Raw genomic sequence first — 19,539 nt, 5'->3', positions numbered from 1 at the left:
TATCATTAAATGGGTGAAATTGATTTATTATTCATAGACAGCTCACATAATTGTTAAAGGAGAATTAACAAAACCTTGTGAGATACAGAAGGGAACAAGGCAAGGGTGCCAACTGTGACCATTGCTTTTCATTTTGGTTTTGGAAGTCTTGCTTAGAGATATTAGACAAGATGAGAGAATTAAGGGGATAAAGATTAAAAAGGGAAACTACGTTAGGAGTTTTGCTGATGATCTGATGATAGTTCTGGAAAACCCATTACAGGGAGTGGAGACTCTTATGAATAAATTAAAGGAATTTGGCATGCTGGCAAGTTTTAAGGTTAATCATTAGAAAATGAAAAATTTAAAAAAGAATATGACTACAAAAGAACAAGACTTTGACAGAGAAAACTGAATTTCAAATTGACAAAAAAGTAAAGTACTTAGGTATTACCCATGAGAAATTTGAATTGGATGTTGTTTCAAAATAATTATTTTAAGATGTGGATGGAAATTTAAAAATATATGTTAAGATGGAAAAAATTAAAACTGTCCTTGCTGGGGAGAATTTCTGCGATAAAGATTAATATATTGCCCAGAATGATGTTCTTGTTCCAAACAATACCTGTTATAGCTAATGACCTATCATTCAAGCAATGGCAAAAAGAAAAGAGGTAACAGCACACGGAAGCTGGTTTTGAGTGTCTCTTTCAAGCAGATCTTTGCCCATTGGGAGATTGCACAAAGGGAGGGGAATCAAGAAGTTACCTTTCCCTGTTGCCGAAGTATGGCGATTCCCGCCTGGCAAAAGAGAAGGGAATCGGTTGACACAGAAACCGCTTTTGGTGTAAGCTGCAGTGGAGCCCTGGAAGGAGAGAAGAGAGGGAGGAGAAGGAGAGGATCAAGAACAAACAAGAATGATTCCCCCCCCCCCCCACTGTAAAAGGACTTCCTGAAGGCAAACCCCACGTATATTTTATTATGTTTATATCTTTCCTTTTCTTCCATTATCTGAAGAAGTGTGCATGCACACGAAAGCTCATACCAGCAACTAACTCAGTTGGTCTCTAAGGTGCTACTAGAAAGAATTTTCGATTTTGTTTTCTTCCATTGTGAAGCTCAAGGCAGTATTGCATGTGGTAGTAGTAGTAGTAGTAATAATAATAATAATAATAATAATTGTACCCTGCCCATCTGACTGGGTTGCTGCAGGCACTCTGGGTTGCTTCTAACACATATAAAAACATAACAAAACATTACACATTAAAAGGCTTCCCTATACAGGGCTGCCTTCAGATGTCTTCTAAAAGCCAGATAGTTGTTTATCTCCTTGACATCCGATGGGAGGGCGTTCCACAGGGCAGGCATGACTACCGAGAAGGCCCTCTGCCTGATTCCCTGTAGCTTCACTTCTCGTGCGGTTAGGGAACCGCCAGAAGGCCCTTGGAGACCTCAGTGTCCATGTTGGACGATGCAGGTGGAGACACTCCTTCAGGTTTTCAGATAACCGCCTATTCAGACGCTGAACTGCTTAGCTTTAGCCTCATGTGCCTTTAGACCAGCTAGCTTCAACCTTTTCACACTCAGGACCTACTTTCAATCCAAATATGCATTTGGGGACCCATTTCTTAATCTTTTTACCATATCTTTGCATGGTGGTAGTACTATTGCGACCCACCTTGGATCAGGCTGTGACCCACTAGATAAGAAGTAGCAGGGAAAACAAGTTCTTAGAAATCATCAAAATACTTTTAAAAATGGAGTGATGTTGGGAAAGATGGAGGGCACAAGGAGAAGGGGACGACAGAGGATGAGATGGTTGGACAGTGTTCTCGAAGCTACTAACATGAGTTTGGCCAAACTGCGAGAGGCAGTGAAGGATAGGCATGCCTGGCGTGCTCTGGTCCATGGGGTCACGAAGAGTCGGACACGACTGAACAACTGAACAACAACAAAAGCCCAGTTAAAGTGCAGCTTGTTCAAATGGGGTGAGATGGAACAGATCTATTTCGTAGTCTTGGAGGAGTTTCACATGCAATAAGCCTTTGGACATGGACGCAAGAGTTGCCTGATTTCAAAGGTTCCTCAACCCCAGCTTGCCAAGCTATTAGAATGCAGCAGGAAGCCAATTTACAAAGCAGCAAGATAAAAACTCTTCCTTGGTTTGGCTGGTGGTAGAAGCCACAGTCTCTTACCTGAGATGCCACAATAAGAGCCCTCTTCCCCACAGGGCACACCACCAGCAGCCACTCCTGTACCAAATCCGGGGGCACGTCAATCAGCCATTCAGACAGCATCAGCTACAAAGGCAGAAAAGAAAACTGTGTAGCACTGGGGGAAAACGGCAAATGTCACAGCCTTCCCTGCCCTGGTGCCTGCCAGACACTGTAGGACTACATCTCCCATCAGCCCCAAGCAGCATGGACAATGGTCAGGGATGATGGGAGATGCAGCTGGAAACAAGTGGAGGCACCAGGCTGGGAAAGCGTGGCGCAGAAGGAGAAATGCAACCAGAAACCTTACTGGTTAAAGCCAGGCCTGAACAGCTGTCAAGGCTATGAGAACGCCATACCCCAGCGGCAGAGCACTTGCTAATGCATGCAGAAGGCCCCAGGTTCAATCTCCACTGGAAAGGGCTTCTGCCCAAGAGCCTGGGAACCCAGTCAGTACTGAGCCAGCACTGGATTGATGGTCTGAGGATACCTTCTCTGTTCCACTTTATTTTTATTAATCCTGGCCCAAAGAGCCACTAAATGCAGCGAACCCCAGAGCTGCCGCAATGAAGCAAACTGCAGAGCTCAAGGCACCTCTTTGGGTTCGAGATGGAGGAAGCTGCTGTGATTGGGAGTGTTGAAGTTTCAAATTCCTAGAATGAGGGGTGCTAAAAAGTTGCAATGTGGCTCAGGAATTCTAAAGATACTTTGGTAAAATTGATATACAGTGGTACCCCGGGTTACACACACCCCGTGTTGTGGACGTTCGGTTCGAGTTGTGAATGCCTGCAACTCGGAAGTGTTTCCGGAGCACGTACGACCCCCGGATGCACAGAAGCGTTCTGCACACTTCGCGCATGCGCAGAAGCACTCAAATCGCGCTTCTTTGGGGTTTTTTTGGGGTTTTTCGTGCGTTCGTGATACGCACAGATCACGTACGTAACCCGGGGTACCAATGTAATTTAGTTTTGCTTGATAAGTAAAATATGTGTAAAATTGCATAGAAAACAAAAAAATGATTGCCAAGTGCTTGAAGTTTTATTCATCATCATCATCATCATTATTATCATTAAGCACTTATCAGAATGTAAAAGTAAAATTCTTTCATTTTCTGAAAGCTGTTTATATGCTTCTTAATCAAAGGTAGACTTACTAAGCTAAATGTTTTCCAATCACAAAAATAATTGCAAGTGTGAACTCACACCCAAAAACATATTTTTAAGATCCCTCACTGAAGAAATGTGCAAAAATTAAGTTTCTCCCCCTAAAATGACAATTCCTGCCTACTGCTGTAGTTCTAAGCCAGGCTTCCTCAAACTCGGCCCTCCAGAGACTACAATTCCCATCATCCCTGACCACTGGTTCTGCTAGCTAGGGATCATGGGAATTGTAGGCCAAAAGAGGAAGCCTGCTCTAAGCCACTTCCTTGACTGGCTGCCAAGGAGGGAGAAAGAGAAAGCTTATCACTCAGCGAAGGCTTATAAGAAAGGCCTCCTTTAGCAGAGAAAGCCATAACAAGCTGCCACCTGCTTATGGGCAGCATTGAAACAGAACGTGCTTCCCAAACCAGTGGAATTAGGGTAGAAAACTTAAAGAACCCTGACTGCATTTGTCCCTAGAAAACCAAGTAAACAGTCGAAGGCTGTCTGTGTGTGAGAGATCGAGATCCCACCTCTGATCACCATCAACAGCCCCCAGAGTAAAGCCAACCCACGCTTCCCTTTCCCCTTTCCCCCGAGGGCTCACTGAGTAACCACTGCACTCTGGCAAATATGAATGACTCTTCAAATTTAAAATGCTTTGTAGCTTCAAAGTTGCCATGAAACTTCAGCATCCCGGGAACTCTTTATGTCGCAGGGCTAGAGGGATTTGAGGATGGAACCACCCGTAGGTGGAAACTAGCTTTGTCGAGACTTCCGGTGTGAGCGCCATTCCCAGCAGTCGGGAGCTGTCTCAGCTCCGAGACAGCTCCAGTGTCTTCGGGGATTGGAGCTACCGCAACCGCGCTGCGGGCTCTGTTAAACCGCGGGAAGAGCGTCCCGCAGTCCTGGGTTTCTAGCGGGTGCCAGAAGTCCCGACCCTGCTCTCAAGCAACCCTTATAAAAGGGAGGCTTGAGCGAGCGGGGCTCCGGGACGGCGCTGAAGAAGCCATCTCTAACCGAAGGCACAAAGCAGCGGGTACAGCCGGATTTTGAGCGCTCCGCTTTTCCTCTATTTGGACCTAAAACAAGGACTCTGTAAGTACGGAGCTTAATTTGAACCTAAAAGGCAGAAATTTGGCTTACGGAGAGAGATTTAAAATGAGGAAGTCCGTCTCTCTCTGACAGCGGCAATATCAAAGTAACGTCAATGAAGCTGGAGCCGCTTAAGACTTGCTTTAAAGTTTTACACTGATTTTGTATACGTTAGAAAACCCTGTTTGGGGGTAAGATTGGGACCTTGATTGATTCCTTTTTGTGGATTACAAAGTAAAAGAGAGACACCGTTAACCCTCTGGCTAATGGCGGCTGTGGACCGGCTGGAGCAGCTGGAAAATTACTGAGACCCTATCACATCCTGCCCACTCAAATCCCACGGTCTCCTTAGACTCAACAATGACATCAATCCAGGAAAGACTATTGCTTGAATTACAATTACTTCAGCAGAATGTTATAGAAAAGTTTACCCAGATTGAAGCTACTTTGAAAAACTGTTCTATATATCCACTCGATAGAAAGGATGGAAACAATGCTGATCCAGTGGAAATTTTTGAAGAGGAATGTGCACAAGCTGGTAAACAAGAAAGGCTTCCCTGGCATGAGAGGCGGGGAGCCCTCAGTGTGGACAGTACAATGAACTTCTGGGGTGGCAGCCCAGAGGTTCGAGAACAACGATCATGGAAAGTGCAACAAGAAGTTGAGAGTGGAGGAAAGATACTTTGTGATAAACTTATTACAACTACTTGTCAAGAAGATTGCTACATTCTGGAGAAGAGGAAGCTACATCTGAAGGAAAGAACAGAAGGAAAAGGAGTAAAACTGAACAGAAAGGAAATAATAGCAGAAGGAGAACCTGGACTGGTGGAATGTTGGGGGGGAGACTGTTGGGGGATGGGAAAGGTAAAGGGGAGAGTGATGATGGACAGGAGAGGGGTGGGGTAAAGTATGAACTATTGGGGAATGAAAGGCTGACCACGGCACTCCGACACCAGAGGGAAAATGGATTATGAGAATGGAAGAAATATTTAGGCACTGGTTAAAATGTGTTGTTTTTATATATTTGAAATTGGAATCAGAGGAAATATAGGCCACAGCATAACAAAGTTAAGTGAAGAGAGGATAAAAGACGTAGAGATGTGTAATTTGAAGTTTTATTTGATAAAAATAAGATTTAAGATTTGAAATAGGTTGATAAGAACAAGATTTAAGGTTTAAGATATATTGATTATAATTGTATGATTAAGATTAGATGTAAGAAAGTAGATTTTACAATGTTACAAAGTTACTAAAGAAGATTAGAAATGAACGCAAAAGAGAGGATGTGAGGAAGTCCCAAGCTTAGGATTTTAAAGAAGATAAGGATGAGGAATTGTTTTGTTTGTGTGTATTTTGTGTAGTTTGTGTAGTGTTTGTATTTTGTGTATTTTTATTTTGAAAATCCAATAAATTCTTATATATATAAAAAGGAAACTAGCTTTGTCATCGTGGTTTGTGGGCTTTTGCTATCATTTTAAAAATTCCTTTCCTATTTATTACACTGAGTATTATATCATTCCCTTTTTGTGGTTCTTTCTTGCTAAATTACTTCAGGACTCATAGTAATGATTAGAATAATTTAAAATGCGAAGACTTCAAGTTTACCACAGCTCGCCTCCAGACACGTGTTTCTCGAGCTCCGAAAGATGCACACTCACGAAGGAGGAAAAAGGGGGGTTGTAAGGCTTCACAACCCTCTACAAGGTTTCAGTGGGCTTCCGGAACCCAAAGGACCTGCTGTGGCATTGGAGGGGGCCCCGGAGAGCGGACTGTGAGGTTTGGGAAGGTGGCCACAGATGCCGGCAGCAGTGCTCCCTCTCTCCGGTGAGAAAGCCTGTACCCGGGCACGACTCAGCGGGTGAATTTCCACTAAAGTACGACGAGCTAACAGACCCAGTTAGTAAATTTTGAAGAACGTCAAAAGGACCTTTAAGACCTTATTTAGACGAATAAAAGCAAGTCACTTTACAACATAACCAGAGGTTGTTTGTGGTGTTAAATGGTGCAAGAGAAAGCGAAAGAGGTCAACCCCGAAGTATTTTAAAAAATATTACCCAAAAGGAAGCTAAGGTCGGATATCTATTATTACTATTTTTTGGTGGATGAAAATGCTGGCATAGAGTAAACAATAAAGTTAACAGTGGACTAGAAACACAGAGAGAAAGACAAAGGTATATCCTTCTACAAAAAAGAGACCTTGGGATAATATCAGGTCAGGTATAAGGAAATAAGCTATAATGAGAAGAAGAAATGATATGGCTTAAAGGCTTCACCACCACCACTCCAAAAACCCAGCGTCTAAGACTTAGGACGAAGCAGAGTCAATGGAGAAAAGTCACGTTTTAAAAAGCTGAGTTTACCTCCCATGTATTATAAATGAACCTTTTTGTGGAGACACGTTGATCAGAGAGAGACAGATATCCAGAGCCAAGCTGTGAGAGCAGAGGAAAATAAGATGAAAAATGGTCATTTCAATGCTTTAATAAGAAGAAGGGAGAATAATTCAGTGGTACTGGAGACGTCAAGGAGAGGAAAATTGAGACGTTAACAGTATACTGACACCTGGTGACTAAAAGTGTGAATTTTTTTGACTGTGATTTTTCTCCTTTTCTTCCGTTTCCCTCTCTCTTGTTGAATTATGTATAAACCAGACAAGAAGAATTTGATAAAGGTTTCCTTTTTCTCCCCCCCTCTTTTTTCATTCTTTTTTAATTTTCTATTTTATTTAGTTCCCTTTTCTTCTTTTTCTTTTTCTCTCCCTGCTTTTTGACTCTTATTTTTAATTATTATTTTCTTTTTTCTTCTTTTTCTTCATTTTAATTTCTTCTTTTCCTTCCTTTTTAATTTATTATTATTATTATTATTATTATTATTATTTCTTTTTCTTCTTTTCTTCTTTTATCTCTAACCCTCTTGTTTTTTATTAAGGTTAATGCAATTTTCTGTTGCCATAGTTAAAGTGACAAGCTTAAGATATTGAAGTAGTAAGCCAAACTGATAAAGGGTAACCGTCAAAACCAATGTACAATAATAATTGAAATTTTCTATAGTATACATTGATACACATTGTTATTTAGGAATGGGATAGGAGATGTCTAATACTAATAAGAAAATGCTAATTCAGTGACATCAAGTTCAGTTATGAATCCAAACAGAAGAAATTCAACCCCGGATCAGGATTTGACTATGGGCGTGAAGGAGCTAATTCTGGGGTTGAAAAGAGACATTTTAGAAATGAAGAAAGAAATGAATGAAAATGCTAAGACATCTGATCAAAAACTGGACAGAATGGGAATGAAAATACATGAAAATGCAAAGATGGTGATGGAACTAACAGGGAAAATGAATGAGTTAGTGGTTAAAAATTTGGAGATGACAAAGACGGTTCAAGAACTGAAGGGCAAAACAATTGGTTTAGAGGAGGGGGTGAGGAAGATGCAGAAGGAGAATAGAGAAAGGAAGGGAGAGATGTATAAGATAAAGAAATTGCAAAAATGAAAGAAACACATGAAGCAGTCTTAGATGCGATATCTATGATAGAGATACACAGGAGAGAGAGATTTAGATAAATCCCGGATGAACAGATATATCAAAAAATAGTCTCAGAATTAGCAAAATGGCTGGAAGTTGAACAGCAAGAGATGAATCAAAATGTGGGGGGAAATTCAGAATTAGATCCAGCTTTGCTAAAACGAACAATTGGCCCGGAGACTGTCTAGTAACTTTTGTAAGCATGGAAATGAGAGATAAAGTCTTACAAACTAGCAGTAAGAAAAAATTCAGAATTCATGGGACAGATCTCATCATACACAAAATTATTCCATCAAGGTTGTTAAGAAAAAGAGATAAATACAAACCTTTGGTAGAAACTTTGAGAGAAAAATCAATTGTCCATAGATGGGAATTCCCAGAGGGGCAACTTAATCTTAGACACCACTGGGTTAACCTGCTGCAGCACCTCAAATGGCCCCAATTTCTGATGCTCTAGCTTTTTGCACCTCCCTCGGAGAGGGAGCCCTTGCGATGACAGCCACACCTTGTCCCCCACCCAGATGACCTCCCCTGCTTAGCAGCGCAAGTACTGTTGTAAAATGGAATTGGCTCTCTGCCTGACCATTGGTCTGTGGGTGTCCGGCCGTGGAAAGGCTCACCTCCACCTGCAACAGATTCATGAGTTTGCGCCAAAAATGCGAGGTGAACTGCCTCCCACGGTCAGAGATCACCAGCGAAGGCATCCCATGCAATCGAAAGACATAGTCCAAGAATAGTTTGGCAGTCTCTTCTGCTGTGAATGCCCGGGAGCACGCTACGAAGTGGCACATCTTGGTCAACAGGTCTACTACCACCAATACTGCAGTTTTACCATGGGACATGGGCAGATCGGTCATAAAATCTATGGACACCACCTCCCACGGCCTCCCCGGGGTGGGCAAAGGTTCTAACAACCCCGCTGGGGCTGTTCTCTCTCCTATGGTTCTTTGGCACACATCACACCCCCGGATATACTCCTTAACATCCTCCCTGACCTTAGGCCACTAAAAGTCCCTCGTGACCAGCAGCATGGTCTTGTGCTGCCCGAAATGTCCTGCTGTGGGGTTGTCGTGGAGCTGTCTGAGGACCTTGGCTCTCAGCCCCTCCCCCGGCATGTACAATGCCCCCTTTCGGAACAACTCCCCTTTTTCCTCAAAACTGTTCTCCACCCCCCGACCCTCCTTGATCTCCCTGAACTTCTCTTGAGCAAAGGCATCCTCCTTGCTGAGTCTGGACAGTTCTGCACCAACCTCCATGGTATCCCCACAGGTCCATTTTTCCTGTGAGAAGACGTGCCTGGCCTCCGGAGGTCCCTCCTCTTCCATGTACTCTGGCTTCCTGGATAATGTGTCAGCCCGCACGTTTTGCTCACCCAGAACATACTGGATCTTAAAATTGAACCCGGCAAAAAACTCCGCCCACCTGATCTGCCTCTGGTTGTGTACTCTCGCTGTGCGCCAGTATTCCAGGTTCTTATGATCGGTGCATACCTGGATCTGCTGGCACGCCCCTATCAGGAAGTGCTGCCATTGCTTGAAGGCGGTGTAAATGACGAGGAGCTCCTTGTCCCAAACTGTGTAGTTCTTCTCTGACTTGTTGAGCTTCCTGGAGAAAAAGGCACAAGCTCTCCATTCCTTGTAATTGCTGAATCCCAAAAATCGTTGCACGTCCTTCTTTGTCTTGGGCTCTTCCATTCCAACACCGCTTTCACCTTCTCAGTGTCCATGGCCAGTCCCCAATTCGACAACTGGTACCCCAAAAATTCCACCTCGCGAGCATGAAACTGGCATTTCTCGAGCTTGGCATAGAGCTGATGCTGTTTCAGCTTCTCCAGCACCTCTCTGACATGTTTCACGTGCTGCTTCTCGTCTTCTGAGAAAACCAAGATGTCCTCCAGGAAACAGACACAGTTCTTGTACAGGAGAGGCCCCAGTACGTGGTGCATAAAAGCCTGGAAGCATGGGCTCCCGGCCTGTAAACTGAAGGGCATAACGAGATATTCAAATGCTCCCAGTAGGGTAAACATGGTCATTTCCCATTCGTCCCCCTCTCGGACTCGGATCAGGTTGTACGCTTCCCTGAGGTCCTCGTCAATGTGAGGCATGGGAAACGTGATTGGTTCCATCAAGGAATTCACAATTCTTTCTTTCTTTCTTGTTAAAACGGATTTATCTGTATATTATAATTACACAGAAATCAATATAAGATAGAAGTAACAACAAATTAAGTAACTGTATTAGAGTTCAGTAAACTTATCATTTGTTTATTATTATTATTGTCTCAGTATTATTTTTTGTAATATGATATACAGTTACTTGTTTATGTAATATGGTACACAGGTATTTGTCGAGTGTATATTTTGTACATTTTTCTTAATTTCTGTGCATCTTTTTTATTAATCATTTTGTATATGACAAGCAAACAATAAAGTTAAAAAAAAAGGAATTCACAATTCTAAAGTCCACCACCAGGCGACGCTGTTTTGACTGTTTCTTGTCCACAAAGAACACTGGACTTCCCCCTACGGCCTTGGACTCTTGTATGAAGCCTCACCGCAAGTTCTTATCAATAAAGTCCCTTAGATCTTGCATCTCCTGGTCCGACATGGAGTACAGCATCCCTGCTGGCAGTCTGGCCCCCGGCACCAAGTTGATCTGGCAATCGTAGGGCAGGTGGGGGGGGCAACTTGTCAGCCTCCCTCTCGCTGAACACCTCGGTAAAGTCCGTGTATTCCGGAGGGACTCTGCCTGCCTCTTCCAGCCTCGCTGCAGCGGGCATCGCTCCGGGACTGCTGGGATGCTCCTTCCCCATACAGTTCTCCACAGTGCGCTGAACCGAAGGTGAGAGACCTCTGGTGCCAAGACACCACAGGATCATGCAGGTCGAGCCAACTCATGCCGAAGATGATGGGTGGTCCTGTCAGAGTGGTCACATTGAAAGCAATAGTCTCAGAGTGCCTGGCCACATGCATCCTAATGGGCCAGGTCTGATGGGTGATATTCCCCCAGCAGTGCCCTCCCATCAATGGTGGTAACCTGCAAGGGAATGTCCAGAGGGAGCAGATGCAACTGGTACTCCAAAGCAAAGTCCTGGCTGAAAAAGTTCGTGCTTGCTCCTGAGTCGACCAATGACTGCACTTCCACTGGTTAGCCGTTAGGAAGATCTAGCACCGCCTTGATTACAATTCCAGCTTTCGGGGCACCTTGTTGGGGCTCTTTCACTGCTTGTCCGAATGACTGCTGGCCCCTCCCTGCTGCAGCCAGGCACCGTCATTTCCCTGCACTTTAGCTTCCTCCCCCACCTCTGGAACTGCCGTTCCCACCATGCCCTGCCAAACCTTGCGCTGTGGGCATGCCTTGACGAAGTTACCGGTCTGATTGCAAAGGAAACATCTTTTGCCTGCCTCCCAAGCCTCCCCCCTCCACCTTCCTGGGAGCCGCGGTATTTGAAAAGTCCCGCGCACGCGCTCTTCCGATCTCCATTGGCTCTGGGGGAGAAAGTCCTGGCATGGCGCCAGAAGGCTTCTCAGGAATACGGTTCCCATGGAAACGCCCCCTTGCCCTCTCTTTTCTCCAAGGACTGCGGGACACTAATGGACAGTGCCATTTTCGTCAGCTCGTCCATCGTTCTGGGCCTGGGACCACGACAGAGTTCATCTTTCACGTATGGGTTCAGGCCGTTTTTTAATAGCGCCTGCATCGGTTCCGATGACAGATCCCAGCCCAGTTTATGCACTAGCATCGTGAATCGGGACCAATAAGAGCGCACTGTCAGGGATCCCTGTTTGAGTGCCAGTAGCTCCTGCTGCGTCGCATCCCCCTGGATCTCACTGGTGAACATCGCGTCCATAGCCTCATAAAACTTTGCTAAGTCCTTCAGAGCATAGTTTCCCGCCACTATTAGGGGCCTCACCCATTCGCGTGCCTCCGCCTCCAGGTGGGACACTACGAAAGCTACCCGCTCTTCATCACTGGTAAATTCCCTCCTTTGCAAGTCCAGGGCATATTTGATTTCTGTCTTAAACGCCAGGTATTCTTGAGGGTTCCCGCCAAATTTACTCACTAGCACCAGCAACTTCCTGCCGATGGGCCCCGCTCGCGTCTCCTGATCCAGCATCCTGCGCTCCTCCAACCTCGCATTGTGCAACGCGCTGTGCGCCTCCAGATCGGCCACTCGTTGTGTCAGCGCCACTGCTTCCCATGCTGCATTCCTCCGAGCATCACCACCTCCAGCTGCTTCCCCCGAGGTTCCTTGCTTGTCCAAGCCTCCACCAACTGGGGTACTCATTGTGGCATTTTCAGAGTAAAAACCCACTCACGAGCAACCGCAGAGACTCCTGGATTACTGTAAGGTCCGTTTGGTGGTTGATTGCGAGTAATGAGGCAAAAGTCCAGCCTGTCTTTTAACAGGTTTATTGTGCATACTTTGTACAGTGCAGAGCTACAATTCCATATCTGTATCAGTCGCTCGCAGAATCCGGGAGTTGCCCCTTCCAGTTGCGACCCAAACATAATAATTTTGGCACCCCCAGTCTCCGCCTCCCCTCCTTACGTTTCACCCCTCTGCGGTTCGGGCGATGGAAATGGCGTGCCTCCCTCCTTGTCCGTCGGGTGAGGGGAGCGCAGGGTCTCTACAACATCCCCAGAACCCCTACGCTCATGGCCCCTGGTCTCCTGCCCTTCTCCACTAGAGACATTGCTGTTTCCTCCGCTGGAGGAGGTGCTGCTAGACTCCCGAGAGCCCTTCCACTGCCTCACGCTGAATCGGGGACAGTTCCCTGACAGATGGCATGCATATTTAAATTATGAGAAACACAGAGTACACAAAAGCTTTCTAAATCATATAGTAATAAATGCCTTGTTCAAAACATGGGAAAAATATAGGCAACTTCTCGAACCCAAGGTGGATATCACCGTTGGAGGTGAATGCAGTGGGGGGGAAAAGAATATGAAGGGGAAATGGTTAACATACAATGCATTATTGATAGAAGAAGAAGGGGGAATCAAACTAAGAAAATATGAGGAATTAAAATACCAATTTTCGGGGTGGTTGGAGTATCACCAAGTACATGAAATATTCAAACAAGATAAAAAAAATGGATTCAATAAAGAGCCCTCAAAGCTTGTGACAAAATTAATAAATAACAAAACTAAGACATTTTCGAAAATCTATCATCTTCTCCTTGAATGTAAAGTCAAGGAGGAGGAGGTAAAATCGACAATGATTAGGTGGGCCCAGGATATGGGCCACCCAATAATGATGTCTGAATGGGAGAAGCTCTGGAGAATAGATATGAACTTCACATTGTGCTATAATATCAAGTAGAACATGCTTAAGATCCAGCCCAGATGGTACCTCACCCCTTTGAAATTATCGAAGATCTATAAAAGCTTAGCGAATGTCTGTTGGAGGTGTGGTGGGAATAATGGAGATCTGTATCATATGTGGTGGACATGTAGAAATATCAAGGTATTCTGGGGTTTAATCTATGAAGAACTAAAGAAAATGTTCAGAATTACCTTCTCCAAAAAACCAGAGGCCTTTCCATTGAGTATCATCGGTAAAGATATCCCAAACAGCTTTAGAGAGATATTTCTGTATGCAACAGCAGCTGCCCGAATTTTGTTGGCAAAGGGGTGGAAAGAACCAGAAGCCCCGAAGCTAATAGATTGGCAGAACAAATTACAAGAGTTTGCCGAAATGGCACAGCTTACAAACAGTTTGAGAGGCAACTCCAAACAAAAATTTAAAGAAAAATGGGATAAATATAAATATAAGTGTTATGTCCAGAAATATACTAAAGATAGGGTAACTATGCTAGCATTCGAGTGATCTTGGAGACAGATTGAGTTTGGTAATAGAAGTAAGGGTATATGTGGATATAGGAATGTACTAGGAAATACAGTAAGAAATGTATAACAAAAAGGTTTACAAAGGAATATACAGGTGGGATTGACAGGAAGTCTATTTGTTTAGTTTATCTATGATATCAGATAAATTATGGTTCTTTTGTTTTGTTTTGTCTTTTTTCTTGTTCTTATTTTTTTGGGGGGGGGTATTTTGTGGTGGGTTTTTTTTTTTTTGCTAATAAGGCGTACCTTAGGTTAAGTACTTAATTCGTTCCGGAGGTCCGTTCTTAACCTGAAGCACCACTTTAGCTAATGGGACCTCCTGCTGCCACTGCGCTGCCAGAGCACGATTTCTGTTCTTAAGTGGAGTTCTTAACCTAAAGCGTACTTAACCTGAAGCGTACTTAACCCGAGGTGCCACTGTATTATTTTGAACATAAATGTATGAAAATAAGGTACAATAAGAGACAGGAAGTAACACTGTAATTATAATCTTGTTTATTGTTATAATGTATGAAGTTGAATTATTTAATAAAGTTTTTTAAAAATGCAGGGTTTGATTTTCATTTTAGTTTAATAAAAGCAAACAACACGGCATTTTTGTAAGTCACCTAGAGACTATTTTTTATTAGGAGACTCATAAATGAAATAAATATGTTGACCATTGTACATGAGTAAACTCTTTAATTAATCATAGAATTGTAGAGTTGAAAGGGCCCTCAGGGTCATCTAGTCCAGTGTTTTTCAACCTTTTTTGGGCAAAGGCACACTTGTTTCATGAAAAAAATCACGAGGCACACCACCATTAGATAATGTTAAAAAAATTAACTCTGTGCCTATATTGACTATGTATAAAGTAATTCTCTTGAATAGGAATCAAATAAACAAATTTTTCCCACGGCACACCAGGCAACATCTCACGGCACACCAGTGTGCCACGGAACAGTGGTTGAAAAACACTGATCTAGTCCAACCCCTTGCAATGCAGAAATCTCAACTAGATCTCAACTAGATGTATGGTGTTTATACAACTTTTGAGCTGTATAAACACCATACATTTAAAGAACATCTCCCTTAACTTCAAAAAGAACAATGGGAAATGTAGTTTGCCAAAGGTCCTGGGAGTTCTGTGAGAGGCAAACTACAGTTCCCAGGGTTTTAAATGTATGGTATGTACATAGTCTGAATCTGTGGCCTCTGTAGTTTCACTTTCTCTTTCTATAATGTTCCCAGATTACCATAATTCCATTGCTTGTACTCAAAGCCACAATGGAGAAAAATCAAATAAGGTTGTAACCAACTAAGTTCTATTCAGAGGAGATCCACTGACATGAATGTACTCAAGTTAGTCATGCCCTTTAATGTCAATGGATTTCCTCCAAGTATTCTTAGGATTCAATATAACCCAAAATCTATTAACATTGTACCAACTATACAAAAAAAAACCCAACCCACTCTCTTAATGGTGGTTATTATTTCTTAGATTTATAGTCAGTCAAACTTATTTGCTAAAAAAAACCAAAACCTTTATCACCACAAAATAACAGGTTGAGAAAGTTACAGGTAGGTAGCCGTGTTGGTCTGCCATAGTCAAAACAAAATAAAAAATAAAAAAAATTCCTTCCAGTAGCACCTTAGAGACCAACTAAGTTTGTTCTTGGTACTGTATGAGCTTTCGTGTGCATGCACACTTCTTCAGATACACATGAAAGCTCATACCAAGAACAAACTTAGTTGGTCTCTAAGGTGCTACTGGAAGGATTTTTATTTTTATTTTTTATTCAGGTTGAGAAAGTTATAGTCTAGCACAGGTGACCCCCAATGTACTAGAATTTTTGTCTGATTTTCTGGGCACCTAGAGCAAACAGAACACAATTTATCCCTAACAATACTTAGAAAATTTATTTCCAGCAATTCAAAGAGAAAACTGTCCAAAAAATCCTATTTAAAACCCTACGGTAATTATACAAGGAGCAATATATAATAAACAATGAACAGCATCTTCCACCTCTGCTTGGTCACAAACACATTAAAAGGTGTTGGATTTCTAGTCATTCATCAATAAACATTTGCTGGAGAGCTTACAACAGCATATAGAATAGCATTAAAAACCAATGACAAATGACATGAAAATATTTCCTTCCCTAGAGACAGGAAAAATTGTTCACAACCTGGATTTAAAATATAGTGTGAAAGTCTATGCTGACTATATGAATGCACCTAACATATTAATTAGGACCGTATCAGCAAATAATAGAGGAATTTAAACCATGCATTGTCAAAGAGGGATACAAATCTAGTTCATTCCAACACCAAACTAATTGCTTTGATCAGGATTGCAAAAAGTCTCCTTCAGTTGCAAATATGCCAGAAAAGTCAAGACAAATCACTCTGCAATAATTTTCAAGGAATTTATAAATAAGAAACACAGGAAGCAAATTAGGGATAAGAAAAGTGCTTTTCAGAGACACTTTTGGCTTAGCTCCTCTCTCTCTCAATATATATGATAGCTCAGCCTTTTGGGGGAAATTAATTTATAATTGTTTGAACAGAGATAATTTTTGGCCAAATTGCGAGAGGCAGTGAAGGATAGGCGTGCCTGGCGTGCTCTGGTCCATGGGGTCACGAAGAGTCGGACACGACTGAACGACTGAACAACAACAATTTTTTTATTAAGTTCCGAGCTTGTCAGATTAGATTGGGGGAAGTATTTGTACCTCATCTTTTTAAATCTGACCCTCTTCCTCAGGTAGCTCAACCATTAAGTTCTGCTCTCAGAACCACAAGTCTACAGCCTCCTGCCTCCACTCTAAAAGAGCCAGAAACTTGAATTCACATTTTGCCAACAAATAAGGCTCTGGGGAAAATTATGTCCCAGGAGGAAAATAATCAGAATGATACCTCATATACACAAAAGCAACAAGGGCTGGTTCCTTTTTGGAGACCAGTTTTCCTAAGCTCAGTGTTCCTCTCTGCTACCAGTCACACTCACCTGGTTGGCGTAGCGTTTCGGTAGCTTCGTCCCAACTTCCATCTCCATGTCTGCACTGTCTGCACCTGCCCCCTCCTTCTCCTTATCTTCCTCCTCCTCAGTGCCTGTCCAATCATTCTCTGCCAGCCTCCTAGCATGGTTTACATAATCCAATCGCTTACTTGTCAGGAGAAAGAAAAAGAAGAAAAGATTTGTAATTTCCCACCTACTTAGATAGGAAAGAAAATTCTTTATATCCTTTTCCTGCTGCCCAGTAACAATAGCTTTCGGGGTGACATACAAGCAAAACAGTAATATTGTATTTAAAATACATTTTTAAAAATCCAATAAAACAAGGATAAGACGAAACAAAACAAAATCAGTAAACAATGCAACTATTAAAACAAACCAGAATTCCAAAGCAGAGATAGGAAGGAAAATGTCCCAGAACAATAAATTAAGGAAGAAATGCAATAGCCCTAAAGGGATCAATTCCATAGTTAAAACCATTATACTAAATCCACAGTGCAGTTTTTGTATGGTGACATCCTGCCTTTGTAAGTCTGCCCGCCAGGCTGACACTTTCTGTCTCATCCGAACTTTTCATTAACATAGGGTGGCCATATTTCAAAAAGTGAAAATCCAGACAGAAAAGTTGATCAGGTTTTTATTTTATTTTTGCAACCCTAATTAACACAAACTTTGATATCTTGCTATAGTTTTTTGGTTTCAATCTGAGTTGACCAATTTTATTCTAGGTTGTGTTTCTTTTATTACTGCAATGTTTATGTTATGATTCTTTTGCAAGCTGCCTGGCAGATTTCTTTAAACAAATAGAAATAAGTTTCTTAAATAAAGCAAGTAAATAAATAACATGAAAATGGGGGAGGGGGTTTGATCATGATGATTTGCCCGCTTCAAATGTCTCCTGTGAGGAAAAACTTAAGCACAAAGGAAGTACCGTATTTTTCCGTGTATAAGACGGTGCTTTTTGCTAAAAAAAAAATTGGGTGTCATATTATACATGGATAGTGAATGCTGGGGGTGGGGACGTGCGATTAATGGCAGCAGCAAGCAGGAGATTGGCAGTGGCAATTGGGCGGGCGACTGGTAACTGCGGCAAGGCTTGCTGGCGATTGGCTGTGGCTGCGGCAATTGGGCAGATGGGCTGTTGGTGGTGGTGAGTGGGCAGACAATTGGTGGCTGCGGCAAGGTGTGCAGCCGGCAGTGGCGGGCAGGCGGGTGAGTGACTGGCGGAAGTGACCTCCCCCACCCCCCGAAAAAGCTAAACAACTAAATTTCTTAATTTTGGGTTTAAAAAAATAGGGGTTGTCTTATACATGAAAAAATATGGTAATTGACTTTTTTTTTTAAAATGAACAACTTCAAGACCTCCACATATCTTGGAAAAGCACAATTGTAAATAAACTTCCTTGCTAAACAAAACAATTAATTTGGCCCACAGGGATCCTGAACCATAATATTCCAAACACCAAATGAACGGACAGTCACGCTCTATATATTAAATTCTACACTATCTTCCAAGTTGTAGGTAGAGTCCATTTCTTTTCTTTTCTTTTCTTTTCTTCATCTTTATTGGTTTTTTACAACAAAAATGCCTTCTTAATATGAAATCACAATGTAAAGTTTCAGTTTCTTGTTGATGTACATGTTTCTAAATCATAATAAAAATAAAACAAAGATATATTCTTAATCATTCGACTCCTTGATGTTCTAATTACCTCAGACTTCCCTCCCCTTCTTATTTGGGTCTTTTGGAGTTCTTGGTTGAATGCGTATCATAATAAATCTAAATTGTTGGTTACCAACTTTTTCGCTACTATTTCATATTTCTCATTACAAGAGTTAATCTAAACCAGTCAAAAATCTTAATTCTCCGCAGTGGTCTTTCAGGTATTGTTTGAATATATTCCAATCTTTACTAAATTTTTGTTTCGCTTGATCCCTTATCTGCCTGTCAGTTTATCCATCTCAGCATATTCCACCAGTTTAATCAGGCAATCTTTTTTTAATGGTATTGTCTCACTTTTCCAATTCTGAGCAATCAAAACCATGGGTTGGCAAATTAAGGTACGCAGGCCGGATCAGGCCCAACCGCCTTCTAGATCCGGCCCTCGAACAGTGCGGGAATCCAGGCAGCCGGCATAGCGCGCACGCACAATGGTTTTTGCGACTCAGCCAGGCTTGGGGGTCAAAAGTGAGGCGGGCGGCTGCTCAAGACCAGCCTCTTCTCCGTCCGTCGCGCGCACAGCAATCTTTTCTTCTGGGGTGGGGGAAGGGGGAAAGGAGCCAGTTTGGATTTCCACCATGGAACTGCCGGCGACTGACCTCAGGAAGGGCAGTTGCGGCCTCCAGGGCTGACAGGAATGGAGCGCATACCTCAGCCCCCCACCCCACCTTACGAGAGAAATAAGAACTGTCAATGTGTAAAATGCAAAGGAAGCAGCGTGGGTGTATGAGGGAACCTCCCCCCCAAAAAAGTCACATTTGGGCAACGTTGGGGCTGCTCCCAATAAGGGGTTTTGCCAAAAATGTGGGTCATAAGCATGGCAACATACAGTCCGGCCCCCACAAGGTCTGAGGGACAGTGGACTGGCCCCCTGCTGAAAAAGTTTGCTGACCCCTGATCAAAACTCTCACTGCTGTGGTGGCGTACATAAATAATTTATTTAACTCTTTTGGAACTTCCCTCCCGATAATCCCTAAAAGAAATGCCTCAGGTTTGGGGGGGAATGTAATTT

At 42.8% G+C, this 19,539-nt stretch overlaps 1 protein-coding gene across 2 annotated transcripts in view; it reads right to left on the bottom strand.

The window, feature by feature from the left end:
* The window catches only part of SNUPN (snurportin 1), a 50,514-nt gene that overhangs the window by 21,547 nt on the left and 9,428 nt on the right, over positions 1–19,539 (bottom strand). For both annotated transcript variants that reach the window (XM_033167069.1, XM_033167068.1), the window contains exons 3-5: positions 16,799–16,958; positions 2,175–2,279; positions 748–844 (exon numbers count right to left, since the gene is read on the bottom strand). In XM_033167069.1, coding sequence (XP_033022960.1) covers positions 748–844; positions 2,175–2,279; positions 16,799–16,958 — 362 coding nt within the window. The remainder of the gene's footprint in view (positions 1–747; positions 845–2,174; positions 2,280–16,798; positions 16,959–19,539) is intronic.

Source organism: Lacerta agilis, chromosome 13 (genome assembly GCF_009819535.1).
Source record: "Lacerta agilis isolate rLacAgi1 chromosome 13, rLacAgi1.pri, whole genome shotgun sequence".
NCBI classification, from domain to species: Eukaryota; Metazoa; Chordata; class Lepidosauria; order Squamata; family Lacertidae; genus Lacerta; species Lacerta agilis.
This window is presented reverse-complemented; position numbering and strand designations above follow the sequence as displayed.